The sequence below is a fragment of the Puma concolor genome, chromosome B2 (assembly GCF_028749965.1).
Source record: "Puma concolor isolate L17-30 chromosome B2, mPumCon1.1.hap2, whole genome shotgun sequence".
Taxonomy (NCBI): Eukaryota; Metazoa; Chordata; class Mammalia; order Carnivora; family Felidae; genus Puma; species Puma concolor.
Window position 1 is genome coordinate 120,809,488 of NC_141671.1, and position 22,430 is coordinate 120,831,917.

General features: G+C 38.2%; 1 protein-coding gene across 3 annotated transcripts in view; it reads left to right on the plus strand.

Annotated features, from left to right (window-relative positions):
* The window catches only part of ENPP3 (ectonucleotide pyrophosphatase/phosphodiesterase 3), a 92,726-nt gene that overhangs the window by 60,964 nt on the left and 9,332 nt on the right, over positions 1–22,430 (plus strand). For all 3 annotated transcript variants that reach the window (XM_086707861.1, XM_086707862.1, XM_086707860.1), the window contains 7 exons: positions 4,646–4,712; positions 7,326–7,413; positions 8,961–9,139; positions 10,808–10,859; positions 12,183–12,337; positions 19,446–19,581; positions 22,087–22,164. In XM_086707861.1, the coding sequence (XP_086563987.1) occupies positions 4,646–4,712; positions 7,326–7,413; positions 8,961–9,139; positions 10,808–10,859; positions 12,183–12,337; positions 19,446–19,581; positions 22,087–22,164 (755 nt within the window). The remainder of the gene's footprint in view (positions 1–4,645; positions 4,713–7,325; positions 7,414–8,960; positions 9,140–10,807; positions 10,860–12,182; positions 12,338–19,445; positions 19,582–22,086; positions 22,165–22,430) is intronic.

Below are 22,430 nucleotides of genomic sequence, written 5' to 3' on the forward strand. Positions count from 1 at the left end.
CCTTCCTTGTCAAATAAAGAAGACTAATAATAAGCCAGAAAACCAAAAAATATACACTTTCTGATAGTTTAGCTAATATTTCCTTTTTTTTTTTTGGATTTTATTCCAGTGTTTTGTTTTGTTTTGTTTTGTTTTGTTTTCCCTGTGCGTAAGTGGTTTTAAATGGAATCAGGATCACATTGTTTTCTGGCCTTATTTGCATGCTACGTCATGTCGGGGGATACAGAGGACAATGGGATTACAGATACTGGAAGATATATTTAATAAAGAGGAGACAAAAAAGATGAGGGAGTTGGGAGAGCCTGTTCTGTGAGGTAACCAGGAAACCCAAGCAATACACCGCGAGGCCAGAGAGTGTGCATGTTCACATCTGGCCACTAGATGGCACTGGCCTCTCTTCTTGGGATAAGAAGTTTCATAACCCTTTGTGAAGGACCTTGGCTATATGCTGTGTGGCTCAACATAGCATTCTCCAGGAGATTTTAAAAGACTAAGCTTTACTTATATTAAGTATATCGAGTTTTAAATAATGTATGTGGGTAATATGTAAGCAGATATAGTCCCAAATGTGGGTAAATTCTCCAAATACTTACTGTTGAGAGTATGAGATCAAAGAAGTTAGGAGGCCACTGGTACAAAACAAGAAAGTGCCCATCCATCCTATAACATGCCCTGTGGGTTATAGAAGGAGAGTCCAGCCGCCAGGGTACCTCTGGGTATTACATAACACCCAGTCTCAAATTATGAGCTTTTTATATTTAATAGCTAGCAGTGAGATGTAAAAAGAGCAGCAGGCTGAGTTCCAGACCCGCCTTCACGCCTAGCGTGGGGGAAATGTAAACAAATTAATGTCTTGGGGCTTCATTTTCATCATCTGTAACACAAGATTAGCCTGGTTTTATTATTCTCTTGATGTTAAAGGAAACTGACTTACCTCAAAAGAAATGTTGATTATAGCCCTAACCAGAGCAACCAAGTTCTCATCTGGTTAAGTCATTCTACCTCCAATTCTTAACACATGAGCGTCAGGCTGCCAAGTTTCTATGGCAAAGTATGTTGTCTTTAGTTATAGTGTCAAATGTTTGATAACTAGATTGTATTCCCTTCCCAGAGTTATAGCAAACTTTGTCATTTAGTACAACCTATCATGATCATCATCACTATCCTCATTTTGCCTAAAACGTGTTGGATTTCACTAATCTGGGGAAACCCAATTATTTGAAACTACCGCTGAAGTATTGCCCCCTTAGAGAACATGAATAATAGCTTTTTATTTTATGATTGGAAAGTGACAAATACTTTCCAGGCACGTTTCTATGAAATGGGGATAGACCCAGTCCTCACCCTAAGGATCTTTGCCCAGGCAGGGAGGAAGACAACAATTATAATCAGGTATAACAATGGCCACACTAGGATCAAGTGCAAGGTACAAGGAAACAATAAGAGTGATTACACAGACTAGATGTGGATGTCACAGAACATCCAGAGGATGCTTCCTGGTAGGTGTGATTCCTGCTCTGGGCTTTGAAAATTAAGGATGAGATCGACTAAATGCCATCACATACAACAGGTCTGCCCCAGGCTGTTGGGCAGTCTGTGTGTTGTACAGAGGCACTCAGCCAAGAAGATGAGAGGCAGTGGAAAAGTAACCCTTGCTCAGCTCACTGAGCCCTGATGGGGGGCCTGTCTGCAGGAGGCCATGGACCACTTTTCTTTTGCTGGAAGGCATCCATATTCTTGCCAAGCCTTGAGTACTGCCAGCCTGTGTCTTCTCAGGGGTGCTTCTTTCTCTAAATATTCTGTCCAGAGCAATGGGGCACCTTTTCAAAGCCAGCAGCTGCTCTGGGGGCAAGGGAGGGTCTGCAGGCAGACGGGCTAGATGCCCTCGATTGCACTGGTTCTGTGTTGCCAGAGCACCAGGTAAATGAAGCCTCTCTCCGCCTGACAGACCTTACCTGTCATGACTGAAAAGTGTGACTTTGCCTGGGAAGAAAATAGACCATTGGTAGATACAAGGTGGCTGCAGGTGAATGTGTGGTTGTGTGGATTTGCATTTCTGAGAGCTCACAGTGTTCAATGTGATTAGGTGTGTGTGTGCATGTGCGTGTGTGCGTGTGTGCATGCGTGTGTGTGTGTGTGTGTGTGTGTGTGTGTGTGTGTGTGTGTTATGTGGGAAGATTCTGAAGTTCAGAGTCAGGGTAACCAATTAGGAACTTCATGCAGGTCAGAAGTAATAAGGGTCTAGCTTAGAATGGTGGCAGAGTAGGAAAGCAAGGGAAGATGTGAAAGGTACTACACAGGCAGATAGTTGGCAACTGCCTGGAGGGGCGGGGGGCGGTCAGGAAAGAAGTCTTACTCGTCTCCCATCTGTGTCATTACCCGACTGTGGCAGAGACACTGGCCTTGATTTTGACTTTATGAATTAGACATGGAGAAGATAAAAGAGAGTTTGTTCCAGAAGATTTCATATGGTACTTGGAAGTTGAGCTAAATCATGACAGATAAAATCAACTCATCTTTTCCAAATGGCAGCTCCCATTTTTCCATACGGATTTCCAGAGCCAAATTAATGGCTGGAGAGCATAAACACGAGCAGTTAGAAGAGCAAATTTGTAACATTTTCACTTGAGAAGAGAAAATAGGGCTTTTTCAAACACTAATTTTTATCTTTTACTTCTGAATAAAGCTTTGCCAATATTGACTAAAGTTTTCTGATTGAGTTGGGTTAGGAGTTGAAAATATTATAAAAAGAGATATTTCTGAAAATAGAGAGATATATAACAGACCAAATTTCAGAGAATTTTACCAATGACTTGGTTCTAAAGACCTTTTTGTTCTTTCATTAATGAATACTCTAGCCTCCCACACAGAATTTAAAACTGAATTATCCCCAAATGGTTACGGTAATCTTTTTTTAATGTTTATTTATTTATTTTTGAGAGAGAGAGAGAGAGAGAGAGAGAGTACACAATCAGGGGAGGGGAAGAGAGAGAGGGAGACACAGAATCTGAAGCAGGTTCTGACAGCTCAGAGCCTAACATGGGGCTTGAACCCACGAACGGGCAGATCATGACCGGAGCCAAAGTTGGACACCCAGCTGACTGAGCCACTCAGGCACCCTAGTTCCAGTAATCTTGAAGGAAGCAAATATGTATGCAAGAAGGATAAAAATATTTTTAAAACAACTCTTATCTTAAGCCCCACATTTTATTGGAATTAACTAAGGTAATGAGCTGGCATCTTAGGGTAATTGAATTTAAATGCCTTATAAATAGGACTCCCTTTCTTTCCCCATTCCAGCTAGTAAGTCAGTACTTAGCCTCTCCTTTCTTCCCTCTATTGGGTAGTGTTGAGTGTAGCTGAGTGTAGCCTGCTCAGTGTGATGATTTATTTTTTATTTTGTGATTTGTTTTTATTTAAGCTGAGACTCAGTTATGAATGTTTTATAAGCTGATCTTTTAGGACACTAAAGTCCTGCCTACAACATAAAAACAAAAACATTGTGTGTGTATGTTTTCCCCGAGGAGTGGGAGGTAGGGGGTGGGAAAGCAAATGAGACAAATCTCTTAGGGAATAAGAGTCTCTTTTTCCATTAGAGACCTAATTTGAACCAGTATGGCATTGTTGTTTAAAAAAAAAATCTAGGTTTATTTATTGCCAGTTTGGACTGCTATAATTGCTCAATTCAAATACTAAAATAGGAGAAGGTGGATAAAAGGCAAATTAAATTTGAAAAGTCATTCAAGTAACAGAACACAACAGCCTATAGAAGAAAAGCCCAAAAGTTAAAAATAAGTTCTGAATTTACAAGAATATACTAGCTTCTTACCGAGTGTTATAATGAACTTTCCTTCAGTATTCTTTATACTTTTACATTATTTCCCTACATATCTCTACTGTAAAATAGGAATCAATATTTTTCCCAGTTTCAAAGACTTATTTCTAAAGCACTGAAATGCTTAAAGTAGTATATTAATTAAACTATTCTTTTTTTTAAACTTTTTTAAAAAAAAATTTTTTTAACGTTTATTTATTTTTGAGACAGAGAGAGACAGAGCATGAACGGGGGAGGGTCAGAGAGAGGGAGACACAGAATCTGAAACACGCTCCAGGCTCTAAGCTGTCAGCACAGAGCCCGACGCGGGGCCCGAACTCACTAGCCGTGAGATCTTGACCTGAGCTGAAGCCGGCCGCTCAACCGACTGAGCCACCCAGGCACCCCTAATTAAACTATTCTTAACCACACAGACATTAATGTGTAAAGATATAGATAAGCTGGAAGACAATTTTTTACATTTTTAAATTAATAAATAGATTTTTATTGACATATAGCTGACGTGAAGTTATATTCAATTTTTTTTTTTAACCTATGCCTTTGTTATTATCTTGTCAATGTCTAAGAGTCAAAGGCTTTTGAATTCTACTTCTGGTTCTGGAATTCTCCTTCCTGCTACCATTCTGCTACCATTCTGTTTGTTCCTCTGTGGTTATGAACTTGAGCATGAAAATAACTATATTTATGCTGTTGTTGACAGAAAATTTACTTATATAAAAGCATAAGCTGCATAAAAATCCGTTAAAGGTCAGTTTACAATAAGGTCTCATATTAATGTATTAATTGCAATGTCATATCATTTCTTTAAAGGAGTAAAGCATATTCATCCTGTGGAGGAGGCAACCACGGTTATAACAATGAGTTTAAGAGCATGGAGGTAACTTACTGCTTTATTTTATTTTTTTTAACAAATATTTATTGAGCGCCAACTTTGTCATAGGCAGTCTTTAGGGCCCTTGAATACACCTGTGAACAACACAGATAAGGATCCCTGCCCTCATGAAGCTTTCATTCTAACAGAGGGATATAGACAATTGGCATAGTAAGGAAATATATTATTTGGTATGTTAGGGGATAAATGCCACGGGAAATAAAGGTAACACAGAGTAGGTGGAAATTGGGCATGTCCCAGGGTACCACGGGGGCAGTATGCAACTTTACATAAAGTGGAGAGGGTAAGATTCATTGAGATGACATTTGAACAGAGACTTGAAGAAGGTGAAAGAATCAGCCTTTCAAATGTTCAGGGGATAGGTGTACCCAACAGAGGAAACAGCCAAGTACAAAGGCCCAAAGGTAGGATTGTGCCTGATGCGTTGGGGGCAGGAGAGCCTTCATCGGTTATTGGAAGGATGTAAGACTGCGTGGCTGATTGGAGAAGAAGGAGTGAAGGTTCAGTTGGGCATGTTAAGTTGAAAATATTTATCAGACATGTGAGTAGAGATGCTTTATAGGCACCTAGAGGGAATCTACCCAGAAATAAAAAAAAAAATTGATTTTTAGGTATATCGATTATTTAAAAGATATGCAGCTAGACAAGATCCTGAGAAAGTGAGTATAGGTAGAGAGGAAGACCAAGTCCTGAGCTCTAAGCACTTCTACTTGAAGAGGTTGAAAGAAAAAGAGTCACTAGCAAAGACACCTAGAAGTATAGCAGTGAGCAAAGAAGAAAACCTGGAGCGGAGTATGTCCTGGAACCCCAGGGAAGAGACTATTTGGAAGAGTCCATGAGAGAAGTGTAGCTGATAGGCCCACATAGGTAAACTTCATGATTTTTTGCAACCTCATTATCTTTTTAAAAAATTTATTTCTTTAAATTCAAGTTAGCTAACACACAGTGGAGTCTTGGCTTCAGGAGTAGAACCCAGCGATCCATCTCTTACATACAACAGCCAGTGCTCATCCCAGCAAGTGCCTCCTTAATACCCATCACCCATTTAGCCCATCCCTCTACCCACCTCTCCTCCAGCAACCCTCGGTTTGTTCTCTGTATTTAATAGTCTCTTATGTTTGCCCCTCTCTCTGTTTTTATCTTATGTTTTCCTTCTCTTCCCCTATGTTCATCTTAGTATGCTTCTTAAATTCAGGTGAGTGAAGTCATGTTATTTGTCTTTGTCTGACTGACTTATTTCGCTTAGCATAATTCCCTCTAGTTCCATCCACACTGTTGCAAATGGCAAGATTTCATCGCCATTCTTTTTCATTGCCAAGGAGTCTTATTCCACATCTTCTCTATCCATTTGTCAGTCAGTGGACATTTGGACTCTTTCCATACTTTGGCTATCGTTGATAGTGCTGCTATAAACATTGGGGTGCGTGTGCCCCTTCAAATCGGCATTTTTGTATCCTTTGGATAAACACCTACTAGTACAATTGCTGGGTTGTATGGTAGCTCTATTTTTAATTTTTTGAGGAACCTCAATACTGTTCTTCACCTGCTTGCACCAGCTTGCATTCCCATTAGCGGTGCAAAAGTGTTCCCCTTTCTCCACATCTTTGCCAACGTCTGTTATTTCCTGAATTGTTAATTTTAGCCATTCTAACAGGCAACCTCATTGTCTTTCCTATTTCCATTAATAACACACACACACACACACACACACACACACACACACACACACACACACACATCCCTTCTCAAATAAAGAAAATGTGTTGGGCTCATTATGAATATACTGCCTTTTAATATTGCTGTGATGCATTATATCCCCTTGTAAACATTTGAAAAGTCTCTAGAGACAGAGTGCCTCTCTATCAAATAGAGTACTATTTATTAAGTTAATTGCTAGAAAGAAAACCTATGTCTCCATTTATTTGCTATATTGGAAAAAAAGGATATATACATATTATATAGTCCTATTACCAAAAAGTAATTGTGTTTGACACTTTTCTTCTAGTTATTTGCAATGTGAAAGAATTAGATTGTTATGAAAAACATAATTAACTTAACATTAATTATTTAAATATAAATAAAAAGTATTTAGAATTCTTCATCCGAAAAGTAAAGGGGAGATATTTGAGAAATCGGTGGGTTAGTCTAAGCTGTGAAAAAACTTTAGTGTTTACAAACTTCAGCATGTTTTGGTCATGTATTAACATATTTGAACAATGATATGAAAAGACAACCAAAAGAATTCCTGATGTTATATTATGAATTTGTAATTTATACTGTCCAGATATTGTAGAATTGTGCTGACATTGATTGTCTATTGTTGCTTGTTTTCTCCTCGTCTGTTGACACGCAAGGTGCTGTGGAATCAGGTACATTTAGAAAAAAATAAATACAATATGCATTATATTTGATTGGGATTTGTGGAATCCCAGTCACAGGTGGAAGTGACATACAAGTCATTTTCAAATCTGAAAAGAAATCCTTATAATAGCAGGAGACACAGCTAGGAGAGCTGTGACAGAAGGCAATTGTGTCTCTTCCACCATTTGTTTTTGAGTTTAGATGGCATCTAGTAACAGTAGGACTGTCATCACCTAGGCTATCTTTTTGGCACATGGACCCAGTTTTAAAGAGAAGACTGAAATTGAACCATTCGAAAATATCGAAGTCTATAACCTAATATGTGGTGAGTATATCTATATAAATTTAACATCAAAATGTGGATGTAGTTTTTAAAATACATATTTTGAAATTGGCAATAAATTGAATCCCAGAGGGGGCTGCTCTGCACTAAGAAGACAGAAAGTAGAAAAGATAAGAACGAATCACCATTCTGAATTATTCAGCCATAGTAGTTTATGAAATTATTGTTTCTGATTGCTGGTAATGACAAAGATTAGATCTCAGGAGATGAGCCTTTCTATCAGTTAGTTACTACTTGAAAACTTAATAAAACTTAGGTGAGTAAAATTACATTTCCAACTTTTCAGAGTAGGAAAAGAACCTCTAAAACACAAGTATTTTCTTGTAATTACAGAGAAAAAGCTTCTGGCATAAAAGGATGATAGAAATCCTATTTGTATAGGTGCTTATTATTATACTCAGTGTTAAAAAAAAACCTTAAATAATTAGAGTTTTAGGGGATTTCCCTTACCTTTATGCCTACATGCTTACTTCAAACCATTGTATTAACAAATCGTTTAGGCAAGGTAATGGGTAAGTTGCAATTTCACCTTGAGCTTTAGAATTCTGACATAAATATCCTCACCATTGTCACTCTTAATCTTGCCAAAGGCGTGTGGTGATTGAATATGACTTAGAAACCAAAGAGTATCCACTTGAAAATACTGTGTTGTAGTCTTAACAACTTCGATTCTTGGTTCCCCACCTGGATGTGTGGTCAGAGATGCTGGCCCTTTGTGGGGAAACTTAGAAGGAACCAGATAGGATTTAAGTTCTGGAAGAGATCTATTAGGCGGTATTCAGCAGGGGCCACTTAAAAAGCTATGTTCATAAAATATTTGTATATTGTATTGTTATAGAACAAAATAGAAAAAGTTATCTAAATATTAAGCAAAATCTATGAGTTTAACTTTTTAAAGGTATCTGTCCTTAGAGAAGTTTCATATAACTAAGTAAATATACTACCAATAAGATTGTAAATTATTTAACTTCTTCAAAATTGTTTTTTGATAAAACTATAGCTTTTTATGCTAGAAAGACCATGATATGCTTAAAGAACAAAGTGATCCTTTAAGCAATAATACTTTTCTCTAGAGGAGCAGACACAGTTCCTGAAAATTCCTATAGCTCTTACAGCAACGGTCCCCATTCTCTAGAAAGAGGAGGTGGTGAAACCATGGGGCAAGAGTCAGTAAACCCAATGGCACATGCAGTCCAAGACTGTTTTACGGCAGAATTTATTTATTTATCTATTAATTAATTAATTAATTAATTATTTTTTGGGAGAGCACAAGCTGGGAAGGGGCAGACAGAGGGGGACAGAGGATCTGAAGCAGGCTGTCAGCCTGACAGCACAGAGCCCGATGTGGGGCTCGAACTCATGAATCACGAGATCATGACCTGAGCTGAAATCAGATGCTCAATCGACTGAGCCACCCAGGTGCCCCTTACCACGGAATTTATTAATGGAAATTTTGTTTTCTTCCATCTCCTAGACAGATATTGTTGCCTTTTAATTTAAAACTACTTTGAACTTATTTTTAAAAACAGACCTTCTACACATTCAACCAGCACCAAATAATGGCACCCATGGTAGTTTAAACCATCTTCTGAAGGTCCCTTTTTATGAGCCATCCCATGCAGAGGAAGTGTCGAAGTTTTCTGTTTGTGGCTTTACTGTCCCACTGCCCATAGATACTCTCCATTGTTCATGTCCTGTGCTACAAAGCGTAAGTAATAACTTCATATATTCATAAGAATATAAAGGGGCAAACTAATTTCCATAACCAGGGTTATAGTCAGGGTAGCTGACAACCAGGTTTGTGTTCTAGTTAGGATCTTTACTAAGTAAATGTATGTGGTTTCTCTGAACCTTGTCTGGGGATGAGAGATGCATTGTAAATTAAGTATGTGACTATGCTTTGTAAATTGGAAAGCACTATTTGGAAATTATTAATTCCCTTGTGAGCTAAGTGTCCTTACCATTCAAAATAGTAGAATCTTGGAGCTCTTTTTTATTTCCTTGGTAAACCATCCCTCTTACAGCTACAAGACCTCTTACAGGTCTTTTTTTTTTTTTTTTCAAACGTTTATTTATTTTTGGGACAGAGAGAGACAGAGCATGAACGGGGGAGGGGCAGAGAGAGAGGGAGACACAGAATCGGAAACAGGCTCCAGGCTCCGAGCCATCAGCCCAGAGCCCGACGCGGGGCTCGAACTCACGGACCGCGAGATCGTGTACAGGTCTTTTTAGTGCATCAGGCACTTGGCTGAGTTCAGGAGCTTGACTTCAGATCCCAGGAGACTGTCAGTAAGGTGAGATTCCAGTGCTAGGAACCCCCACCCCCACCCCAAAAAGGCAAGGAGTCAGAACAGGAGCTCAAAATGCAAGTTCTCCTTGTGAGAACTAGAGCACATGGATGGGGCTCGGGGTTTCAGAATGGAATCAGAGCCCAGTTATCAGGAATCCATCAAGTTAAAACCAATGTCAACGTGCATTTGACACCAAGTTCAAAATGTGGTTGTAGAGTTCAATAAGCACCTGCTGCCTCCACCAAGAATTATTCCTTATAACAAGGAGTCAGCAAAGACTTCTATAATCCTCCAAATACCATTACACCACACAGATCAAAAAGTATATAGATAGATGCCAACCAAAAGAGGCTTTAAAGGGTAAAAGTCCAGTCAAGCTTCCCAATAAAAATCAAATCCACAGTCAAGATCAAAGTATGGATGCGGGTTTCTTACCTACAGACAACTTTGATGGAAGTGCCATTTAAAATAATGGTAATAATAATAAACATCACAATGTAGACTAAAACACTACATTTTAGGAACGAAGAAGGGTCAGAGAAGTCAGGTAAATTGTCTCAGGTCATGGGTGTTTGGTCTACCTCCTGACTGCCAGCTTCCAAATTCTTCTCTGTAAAGAATGCCCTTTGCTATTCAGTGTGGTCACAGGATCAACATCTGCCTCACTTGCAAGCTGCTCAGAGATCTAGAATCTCAGGCCCCACTGAGCTCAGGTTTACTAATCAGAATCTGCATTTTAACAAGACCCTCAAGTGAGTTGTACTCCTATTAAAGCCCTAGAAGCCCAGGGATGTTGTTATTTCAGTTTAGCAGTTGATTCTAGCTGTGGTCAAAATGCTTTGCCCCAACATCAATTGTATCTTTGCAAATTCCCACACAAAGTCTTTTAATGAGTAATAGTATCTCTGTATTTCTGAGTAAGTGGCAGAATTGGAATTTAAACTCAAGTTAGTCTGGCTTCTTTGTTGAGTAGTAAAATATTCATGTGATTACTGCAATCCTGATCAGGAAATAATCCTGATCACCTTTTACAACATGTGTTATCACTTTGACTTACTTTCTCCCTTCCCCACATTGTTTTACAGAATGCTGCTTTAGAACATGTGAATCTAATGCTAAATCTCTCCCAAAATGAAAGTAAGTCAGTAGAAAACATGTCAAGTCTTTGATGTTTAGGCCCAACAAAACACAATATTGCCTTTTTGGGGGTTCTTTAAAATAAACTCACAGAGGCTTTTGAACATAAAGATTGTATTGCCAATGTATAGGAGGGGGAAAAAACAGAACTAGATCTGGTAAGATCAGTTGCAAGCCTGAGTAGTTATAGTGGTTCCAGGAACACAACAAATTCCTTGAAATGGTTGTGCCTTCTCTACGGTCCCCTGTTCCCTTTCTTAGATGTGAACAGGGTTCACTGCCTGGGTTGGAGTCCTACCTCTACTGCTTCTTGGCTGTGTAACCTGAGCCAAATCACTTAACGTCTCTGTGCCTCTGTCTACTCATCTATAATAATGGTACCCAGCTCATGTGGTTGTAAAGACTGAAAGAATTAATCCATGGAAAGAATTTAGAACAGCGCCTGGCCTGTAGCGACATTATTAATATCCGTTATCTTTAAAGTATTCTTGTGTTAAACTCATTGGGCTTGTTTCATCATTTATAAAATGGGGATACCGTCTTTATAGAGTTTTTATGAAGATTAAATGAGTTAATCTATGTGTGCACTTAAAATAGTGCCTGATGCACAGTAAAAGTTCAGTCAATGTCTTGGTTGGTTTATAATCTTTTTATAATCTATTGAGTGTTATTTCATGGCATGAATACCTTGCAGGTTTTTAAAGTATCAATAATTGATGGAGTTTTAGAATATACTAACGGGCAAATAAAAATAAATACATTAGGACATACTTTTCTTTATAAAATTGCAACATTGTTCCTATGATAATTATTAATGTAGGTCATCTTTGTTACAAAGTATGTCCTTTTGATTTTGAGGTTTTTCCCTCTTCAAATATGTCCTGTGAGCTGTTAGCTGCTTGGCTAAATAACTTATCTAAGCCCTAGTTTTGTAATATATAGAGTGGGATAATAACACTTCAGAGTTGTAAGAATTAAGAGGTTAAGTATGTAAAATATTTATGAGAGTAACTGGCATATAATAAACCACCAGAGAATGATGGTTTTTTAAAAGTTTTTATTTATTTGAGAGAGTGAGAGAGAGCAAGTGGGGGAGGGGCAGAGAGAGAGGGAGAGAGCGAGAATTCCCACCAGGCTCTGTGCTGTCAGCATAGAGCGCCCATGCAGGGCTCGAACCCACATGAACAGAGATCATGAACGGGGCTGAAACCAAGAGTCAGACACTTAACCAACTAAGCCACCCAGGCACCCTGAGAATGATAGCGTTATGCATAGAAGCATTTGCTAATTTTACAACCATTTTTATGTTATTGTCAATTTTAGTAACAGCCACAGAGAAACTAAATGTGCCATTTGGGAGGCCCAGGGTCATGCAGAAGAACAAGGAGCACTGTCTTCTCTATCACAGGGAATATGTCAGTGGATTTGGAAAAGCTATCAGGATGCCCATGTGGAGCTCATATACAGTACTCAAGCCAGTAAGTTTCTGTGTCCATTGATCCCCAAAGACTGGGAAAAAAAACATTTGTAGCTCTCTAATATTCTAAGAATTGAATTTTGATTTTCAGTAGAGATCCCAAAGTGAGTTTGTCTTGTAAGACAATAGCCCAGATATTGTTTAAAGGTATTTATAGGTGCTGTATGGGTGCAAAAGAGGAACACAGTGAGTTTTGCCTGGAGAAATTAGAAGGTGCTTACAGGCCAATTGGTAAGGCAGGTAGGAAAGATTTCAAAAAGAAGCAACAGGAATACAGAGGCACACCGTTTATTTTGCATATCCTACGTACACAGTGGGTGCACCTGGAAGGTGATGGTAACTAGATTATAAAGGGCTTTATATTTATTTGATTATTTAACAAATACCTTACTATCTGCTGTGTGTATTATGGCAGGCACAAGGAACACAATGTGAATAAAAAGTAATCCTTCCCTGAAGGATACAGTATTCTAATAAATCAGGCTAGACTTACATGTATAGATGTGCCTTGTCATAGAGCTCTCCAGACTGAAGTTGAGAATCCAATTGTTTATATTCTCTTCCTTTCTCGCTGTCTGGAAAACACCTTTTGGGTAAGTGACCCTGAGACATGTGGCTAGCAAAATAAAGAAAATGTCAGATCTCTAACTCACACCGTATACAAAATTAAATTGCTGGTAGATTTATAGACTTAAACGTGAACAGCAAATCTGTTTTCCTTTGTGTATATCCTTATGACCTTGGGATAGAAAAGGATTTCTTAGGACCCAAGAATAAAAAAAATTATTAATTTGACCATATTAACATTAATGTGTGACAAAAAGACAAAGTTATGGATGAGACAATATATTTGCATTGCATATAAGAAACAAGAGATGGGTAGTATCCAGAATGGTAATTAGGATCTAGACTAGCTAATAAATTTCTTCCAATAAACAAGAGAACAAGAGAATGATAAACTTCTTAGTTAATAAATGGACAAAGACTATGAGCCATGCAATTGAACTTCATTAGCAATCAGGGAAATGTAAATGAAAGCAAAAATCAGTCTGCCAAAAACCAGTCAAAACCCCCCTTCAGGGCATGGATGGTCCTGTTTAACGTATCCTCACAATAGAGCTGCCCTGTCAATGCTTCCTGAATGACTGTGTTGGCTAGATTAATCCCAACCATTATTTTTAAAGGCTTTAGGACAATGCAGTACTTTCAACCAGCAGGGTAAATAAATAATCAGGAAGCTGTTTTGTAAAGAAAATCTTGATATCTTAGATCCAAAGATTCTGATGACAAATGTCAACCTATACTGTTCTTCCTAAGGGTACAGATATTCCACCCCTTTTAATGGCAAGGAAGTGATTGGTTTATTTACTTTTCTTCTGTTCCAATTTAAGATTTCTGGAGAAAAATAAGCATATTTTCCCACTATTAATTGAAGCTTTGTGTGTTCTGAACACCAGCTCTGCTGCTGACAATGGTTTAATTGTGGTCAGTGGTAGGAGAGCCCTGATATTTCCCAATGTGGGCAAATATTTTACCAACAGTTACCTGAGTTCATGTGTATGGTTAATGGCAACATCACTTTCCTAATACACAACATTGGTGTTTGTGATTTTCTTCAGCATACTGTGGAACAACAATATGAAGTTGTTTATTCCTTGAAATAATTTCTATTTGTTTTTGTTTTTGAGAAGGGCAGTATATTTAAGGCCAGTCTTATTATTCAGTTCTCTATTTTGAAAAGTCCAGGTTATCAAGGACTCTGTGGAGTTAAGGGGAATGTTGATGTTTTTAATACTTTCCCCTGCTGTCTTGCATTCCTGAATTTATATGAGCTTTAGCGGAAATCAGAGGCAGAGAGATTTTAAGTGGGCTCAGACCAGGCGTTTAGTACAATTCTTTTTTGTTATTGTTTTAAAACTGGCTTCATTGTTACCAAAAGTTCCTGCCCTTTCACTGATCCCACAGACCTACTTGTATATTTCTCCCTCCATGTGACAGGATGGAATTCTAGCAATTTTCTGCTTTCTAATTCAGAAATTACTCTGTTAGTATGTTGTGGTTCAAGAAAATTACATACAAGGATGTTTTGAGATTCACATAAAAATGTTGTAAATCAGCCCTGTGTTTGAAAAAAAAAAAATCAGACTTTAAATAAGCACTTTTTGGAGCATGGGCCCAATTGGCTTGTGCCTTTAAGTTTTATGGAGCTTTTGTTTTTCTGTGGTTTTGGTGGGTTTTCTAATTTTTGTTGTTGTTATTATCTCAGAAGAGTTCTGGAGAAGTAGCTGTGATTTGAAATCATGGTCCTAACAACAACTGCTTCAAAACCATTAGAGTTGATTAGACTGTATATGCATTTTGCTTCTGGGCCTGCTCAGGAGGGCCAGATGAATGGCTTTTTCTGTTGCTAGATGAAAAATTGAAATTAAGAGCAAGAACTGTGATTATGTTTTAGAATGTATGCCTTATAAATTTAAAATAAATCAAAGAACTTTTTCAGAGAAGAAAATCTAGCACACTTGCCAAGCACTTCTCTCTCTCTTGATCTATATTCGTACATACCTTGCTTATCACTGGATTTGGGCTGGTGGGGGGGGGGGGGTGGACGGGGAGGAGGGGCTCAATCTCACTACCGTGAGATCATGACCTGAGCCAAAATCAAGAGTTGGACACTCAACCGACTAAGCCACCCAGACATTCCTTCGCTGGATTTTTAAATAGCCTTGTTTTGTTTCCAAAGTTTCCTAGCGCTAATATTATAAATTATGACTTAATCATGTTTTGTGACTCTTTAAAAAACTAGGAACGTTATTATGTATTGCAAACATTTTTTTAACTATAAGAAATATTTTTCCCTATAGAAAAAAGCCACATGCCCAGAAGAATAATTTAAAAAGTATACAGTTAGTATTCTTACCATAAGTTCAGATGGTAACAATCCAATCTTCAAATAAATAACTAGCTTTTATGATCAGCCTACAGGTAAAGAGAGTCTGTAGCTTCAATAAAAATACTTTTATCTCCTGTTCAAGTTTTATTTTAACCCCATGCCAGACTAGAAATGAAAGTATCTTGCTTTCCTGTCTGTGCTCATCACCTACTTCTCTTGAAGAATTTTGAGAGCTAGGGAGTTCAGATTTTATCTGAGTGTCTGAGTTCTATTTATTCTTTTCCTGACTTTTATCCCCTGGCTTAAAAAACTCTAAGGAACTCTGAAAAGCTAGCAGGGCTGAACCTGTTTCTGTGTGTGGAGGTGCGGTGGGGGGGGGGGGGGGGGGGGCGATGGTTCACTGTATCTTCTCTCAGGAACCCAGGACTCAGAAATGATGTGACCACACCTCCCCTCTATCCTTTTAAAGGGCTGCCTAATGCATAACCTCATGTTCATACAGGAGGCCACATCCTGTCTTTCCTAGTCTTGATGCACTTATATTTGGGGTTCAAGTATGGTATGTAAGAAACAGGATTTTCATTACGCAAAAGAAGTGTAACTTTTTTTTAGTAATTTCTGACTAAACCCATTTTGATCCATGTGCCCCAATGTCTATGCTACTTAGAGAAAATAGTAAATATTTTTGTCCGTTATTTGAGTACAACTTCTACAGCTGCAGTCTCATTAAAAATTACAATACACTTCCCTCCTTAACATTTTTATTATATTAACTGTTGAATGCAGGCATTTCACCTTGCTTACATTACGGAAAATGTGACCGTGGCTACATTCATGTATTGCACACTTCAAGTAAAGCTTACAAAGCATGTGAAGATTTAGAGGAAAGCGATAGGGATGTGTGGTAGGAACCATCAACTCACAATATTCTGGTTGTCTACGCAGCTGACAGTCGATATTGTTGGTTCTCCCATTTTGCAACATCTTCACGTGCCCCTTTATGTCAAGTGGAGAAACCTGGTCATTGAGAACTGTTTGCTAGGGTGTGTTTTTGAAAGAATATAAACAGATGTTTTTAGCTTTCCAGTGTCTGCACCAGGAGAGTGAAATAAATGGTGAGAGCTAATCCATTGCCTCTAACACAAAAATCTTCATGTTTCTTGCTTTACTTTTTGGTTTGGTAGATTATATCACTCAGGAACTTCCTGAGAAAGGAAGATGGAAAGGTACATTTTTGAGACTTTGTGCATCTTTTTTTTTTTTTTTAACGTTTATTTATTCTTGAGACAGAGAGAGACACAGCATGAACAGGGGAGGGGCAGAGAGAGAGGGAGACACAGAATCGGAAACAGGCTTCAGGCTCTGAGCTGTCAGCACAGAGCCTGACGCGGGGCTCGAACTCATGGACCATGAGATCATGACCTGAGCCGAAGTCAGACGCTTAACTGACCAAGCCACCCAGGCGCCCCAACGACTTTGTGCATCTTAACAAATTCTTATTCTATCTACACACTTACTTGATGGGTTACGTTTAGATTTTAGAGGTGATTTTTCTTCAAATTAATAAGACTTCCTGGACTGATTCTCTAATGTTTTTATATGTTCTCTAATTTTTTTTTCCATCTTTTGTTAAATTCTACTTTTTGACAGATATTTGCAACTTTATCTTATAACTCTTATTGAATATTTTGTTTCTGCTGTCATAACTTTTTATATCCAAGAGCTCTTTCTGCCTTTTTTTTTTTTTTTTTTAGCATTTATTTATTTTGAGAGACAGAGACAAAGCATGACTCAGGGAGGGGCAGAGAGAAGGAGACACAGACTCTGAAGCAGGCTCCAGGCTCTGAACTGTCAGCACAGAGCCCGACGTGGGGCTGGAGCTCACAGACTGCAAGATCATGACCTGAGCTGAAGTCAGATGCTTAACCAACTGAGCCACCCTTTTTGCTTTTCTATTGTGTTCTCTTCTTTCTGTATGGATGCCGTACATACTCTCATCTCTCTAAGGAGTGAGTTTTCTTCTCTCTCCGCATTGTCTCTTTTTTGTCTTGGTTCCTCCCCCACCCCGACAAAACGCCTGATGATCCTTGGCTGTAATTTTATATGTTAAGGGAGAGGAACTAAGCTATGTGGCTGGGGCTTGCAAGATGATAGACTTCGCTATAGGTTGATCAGGATGAGAACCAGCCATTTTGTTGGGGATTCCCAATGGTAAGCATCTAGGTTTCCTTTCAGGCTGGCTTTTGTTTCCCTGAAAAGGGACACTTTTAATCTGATCCAGCATATATAATTGGTAGCCTTCATGGTAGCAATGAGACTGACAGGAGTCTTATCATTCAGTATATAGATTTTTATTTAATCCCATTACTTTCAATATGGTGCACCTGCTCTCTGGGCAGGTGTCCTTTAGTCTGGACGTCCCTCTGGTTCAACCTCTCTAGTGAGTAGATGTTTTATCTAGCCTCTTTTACAGACTTTCAACCTATACTCTTCTTTCTGGCCCTATGTACATTACCTGTCTTTAGGAAACTCCCAAGTTCTACCCTTGGGGTTTGGCAGTAGGAATCAGCTTCTTTGTGCTTTCCCCAATCACAGGCTTTTGGTTGTCAGTGTTTACTGCTCTATCAAGTCATGTTACAATAGTAAACAAATAGGATTTCCAGCTTCTGAAAATTTCTTATCCATTATGTGTCTTCATCATTAATGTTCTTTTCAAGGGATTTCAGAAGGGAACAGAGATAAATGTGTTCAATCAAGTTGACAAGTCTATTCAATTTCTGTATAAGTGTTTTACAACCGAAGTGTTGTAGTATGTTAGAGGGTACATTCTCTGGGTGACTTTCCCCAGACTTCCCTCATCTTTATCTCCTACCTATTCCATGTCTATTCAATGTCTATTCTCCTATCTATTCTTCATCGTACTCTCTTGCCTATGAATGTAGTGCACAGTGTTTTTTGCCTTTTTCTTTGTGAATTGAGCTTATGCATATTATTTTTCTCCCACTTTATTGAGATATAATTGACACATAACATTGTATAAGTTTAAAGTATACAACATGATTTGTATATTGTAAAAATGATTGCCATATACATTTTAGACATCATAGCTTATTTTTGGTTTTAGCACATGCAGTGAATAAAGGATATCTTAAATTAATTTAACCATTTTTTATAAATTATTTTAAAAATTTTGTTAAGAAATATATACATTGTGGACAGTAGTGGGCATATGAATCAAAATCTGAAAAAAAAATGAATAACAAAATGTTTACTCACTCATGGTTACAACCTAATTGAAATATGATGATGATTTAATACTGTATTACCTTAAGTACTTGGGTTAGGCAGCATATTTATAGGATGCTTGCTAGTGGATAAATTATTGTATTAGTCTTTAAATAGAGTTACAGGGGCGCCTGGGTGGCGCAGTCGGTTAAGCGTCCGACTTCAGCCAGGTCACGATCTCGCGGTCCGTGAGTTCGAGCCCCGCGTCGGGCTCTGGGCTGATGGCTCAGAGCCTGGAGCCTGTTTCCGATTCTGTGTCTCCCTCTCTCTCTGCCCCTCGCCCGTTCATGCTCTGTCTCTCTCTGTCCCAAAGATAAATAAACGTTGAAAAAAAAAATTAAAAAAAAAAAATAATAAAATAAATAAATAGAGTTACAAAGAAAATTATAAAAAACTTGTTCCTATATTTCATGATAAATTAAACATGGCTACAATTTTTTTTAAATCCCCAAATAAGTAAGATCAGACAACCATAGCTTCTTTGAATTAATCTCAGGTTGCCCAGTTGAAGAATAACAACATCCTTAGTTCATATGTGTATTTTTGAAATAAATTGTTTGTTATTTATTTTCAAAATTTACTTGCAGGTACAATATATTTCACCACCTAAAAGTTAGATCCTGAAAAGAATTTTGGTTTTTAGCAGTAGCTCCCATTATTCCTTTTTTACTCCCAGTTCAGGATTTTATTCTGTAAATATTCCTTTCCAAGATGTATTTGATTTGCCCTCACAGTGTCCCTAACCAGAAGGGAACCACAGAAGAAAACATTGCTGAAGACATCCATTTCCATTGCTTGCGTAGACCTGATTCACTAAGAAAATAGGAAAAGGTTAAATGAAAAACATTCTAGGGAAGTTACAAACCATATAAGGTGATGGGTTAGCCACAACTGTGGGTGTAACTTTTTTTTTTCTTTTTCTCTCTTTCAACAGGGAGACACATCTCCTCTTCCTCCCACTGTCCCAGACTGTCTGCGGGCTGATGTTAGGGTTGCTCCTTCTGAAAGCCAAAACTGTTCCTTTTATTTAGCAGACGAGAATATCACCCACGGCTTCCTCTATCCTCCTGGTTAGTATAACTCTTTTTTAGGGCAACAACTTAGAAAGCCCTCATCAGCTGGATGTGGGCATATGCCTTAAACATATGCTCCCCACCTAAACTACCTGCTTGGGCTAAACTAGCTGCCCAGAGGCTTCCAGTGGTTGTGGGCTGACCTGATACAGTGTAACAGCTATAATAAAGACTAATAAATTTTGCAGTGGGAACCACACATCGGCTCTAATCTGGCCCAGATGTTCAGAGAGTTCGTCAGGTTTAAGTTTAATTTTAAAACGGAAGATTCTTTGGAGATGAATGCAAAGCGTCTAAAAAATATTTTTTCTGGCTGCCACCCCAGCTAAGGCCTGCACCGAGAGTGCAGCTGTGTCTGTGGCGAGAAATCAGGCTGGAATTCTGGCCTGTCACACATGGGGCAAGCTCATGTCCGACAATTTCACACCGTGGATTAAATAGCTGAATGAACTTTACGTTTCTCATTTGTTTGTTTTAGAAAATGTCTCTTCTCTTGGGAACATACAAAAACCAGTGTCATTTTCCCCTTTTTTTTTAAATGTTTATTTTTTATTTCTGAGAGAGAGAAAGAGCACAGTGGGGGAGGGGCGGGGGGGTGTAGAACAGAGCATCCCAAGAGGGCTCCACGCCCATAGCAGAGAGCCCGACGCGGCCGAACTCATGAACTGTGAGATCATGACCAGAGTTGAAGTCAGATGCTCAACTGACTGAGCCACCCAGATGCCCCACCCATGTCATTTTTCTAAACTCAAATCTTTTCCCTATTCAGCAGGAAATGTCATTTTTGTTAACTCACTCATGAGATTTTCAACAATTTCAGCTTCTGGGAATGGGTTTGCTTCTGCTGTTTGGCTTCATTTTTCTGGAAGCCATGACCTACAAGGTCAGTTTAGAGATTTATAATTTAGGGATTCTTACAGTAAGGAAAGAAAGGCTTAATGAAACCAAGTAGCATGTCAGTTTAAATTCCTAATGCTGAATTAGGACAAATAAGCTGATATATCTTATTAAAATATCTTCAGACAAAGTTCCCAAACTTATGCAAACCATAGGATAAACCTTACATAGTTGCAACATTTTATTAATAAAATTTTTAAATTGGCATATAATATTGTATCTGTTGAGCCATAAGGCATTTGTTGATATATAAATGTTTGCCTTGACAAAGAGATGAAATTAATAAGTAAACAACTTGTCTCAAAAAATATTAAGGATGAAATGAAACTCTGCTAACTCTCCACTACTCTGTTTGTTAAAAAGTCCGTTGTAAGTTAATCTTATTTTTCTCTGAAAAGGAGGTAATGCTATATTGATGGCTATCCCAACTTTCAGGGCTTAGTTTAAAAAGTAGAAAAGGCTTCTAGGGGTTCTGAGGACTGTGAATAACATGTGAAATTTTAAAGAAAAAACCCAACAACTTGTTTTTCCTTGCCTTTTGGTGCCCCCTCATTAGCCTTTCATTTAAATATTAGTTAACACACCCAAATGCATGTTTAAACACAAAGAGCATTATAATTATAATAAACATTTACAGGCTTGCAGCTTTTTTAATCCTCAGGATATTTATATGACATAGATGCCATGAGACAAATGAAATGCAGAGGGACATAGCATTTTGCTCTAGTGGTTCAGCTGGTAGGTGATGGAGCTGGGGTTCCAACCGAGGTAGTCTTGGTTCTAGAACATACTATGCCCAGCACTCAATGTGCTAGACAGCACATCCATGAGTCCTCAGAACCAATCCTGTGTGGTGTCATTAGCAGTCTTCATTGAGTTAAAACTAGCTCTCTGAAGAAAATTTGACTTTAGAATGGTTACTTATAATAGCATTATTATTTTGTGCACATTCAATAACTATGCATTCACGTTGGTATAGTGTTTGTTTTCTAGGGCTGTTGTAACAGATTACCACAAAACCACTAGCTTAAAACAATAGAAACGTATCTCTCACAGATCTAGACACCAGAAATCTAAATCAAGGTGTTGGCAGGGCCAGGCCTTCTTTGAAGGAGAGAATCTAGGGGAGAATCCTTTTTTTTACCTCTTCCTGCTTCTGGGGGCTCTGGGCATCATTTGATACATGGCTCATCACTCCTAATCTTTGCCTCCATCTTCCCAGTGCCTTCTCGCCTGACTCTCTCCTGTTCTCAACGCACTCTCTTTTTATAAAAAACACCAGCCCTCTCTAAGTCCAGGATAATCTTATCTTGAGACCCGTAACTCAGTTCTATCTGTGAAGACCCAATTTTCCTGTATATCACATTCACAGGTACAGCGGGGTTAGGACTTGGACATATCTTTTTGAGGGTCACCATTCAACCTACAGGCATCAAATGCATAAAACTGCTGGCATTATTGATAATGTCTGCTGGAGAGTACTTAGTATCCCTATGTTTTGACTGCTAATGAATTTTCATTAGTATGTAATTGTATTTTGCTTAGTATGGAGTATGATATATTTTCTCTTCTAGTTTGATTTAATCAAATTCATTTGTTTTGCAGCAAACAATAGAACTTCTGATAGTCAATATGATGCTTTAATCACAAGTAACTTGGTCCCTATGTATAAAGCATTTAAAAGTAAGTATACATTTAGATTATTAATTTAAGTACCTAAGTGACTTTGTGAACTTACAAACTAAACACCGTCTTTTATGGCAATATCTCCATGATATTGGGTCATTATGTTCTACTGCTTTAAATTTAGGAATAGGAAGGACCTCTGGCATTATTTTTTTTTTTTTACTTCAACTTTGGGTGCCTTGTGATTAGAGCTTCAATAATTTATTTTTAATCCTAATTTAGCTGTAAATGGCTGTTCACAAAACAAAATTTTACTGACACTT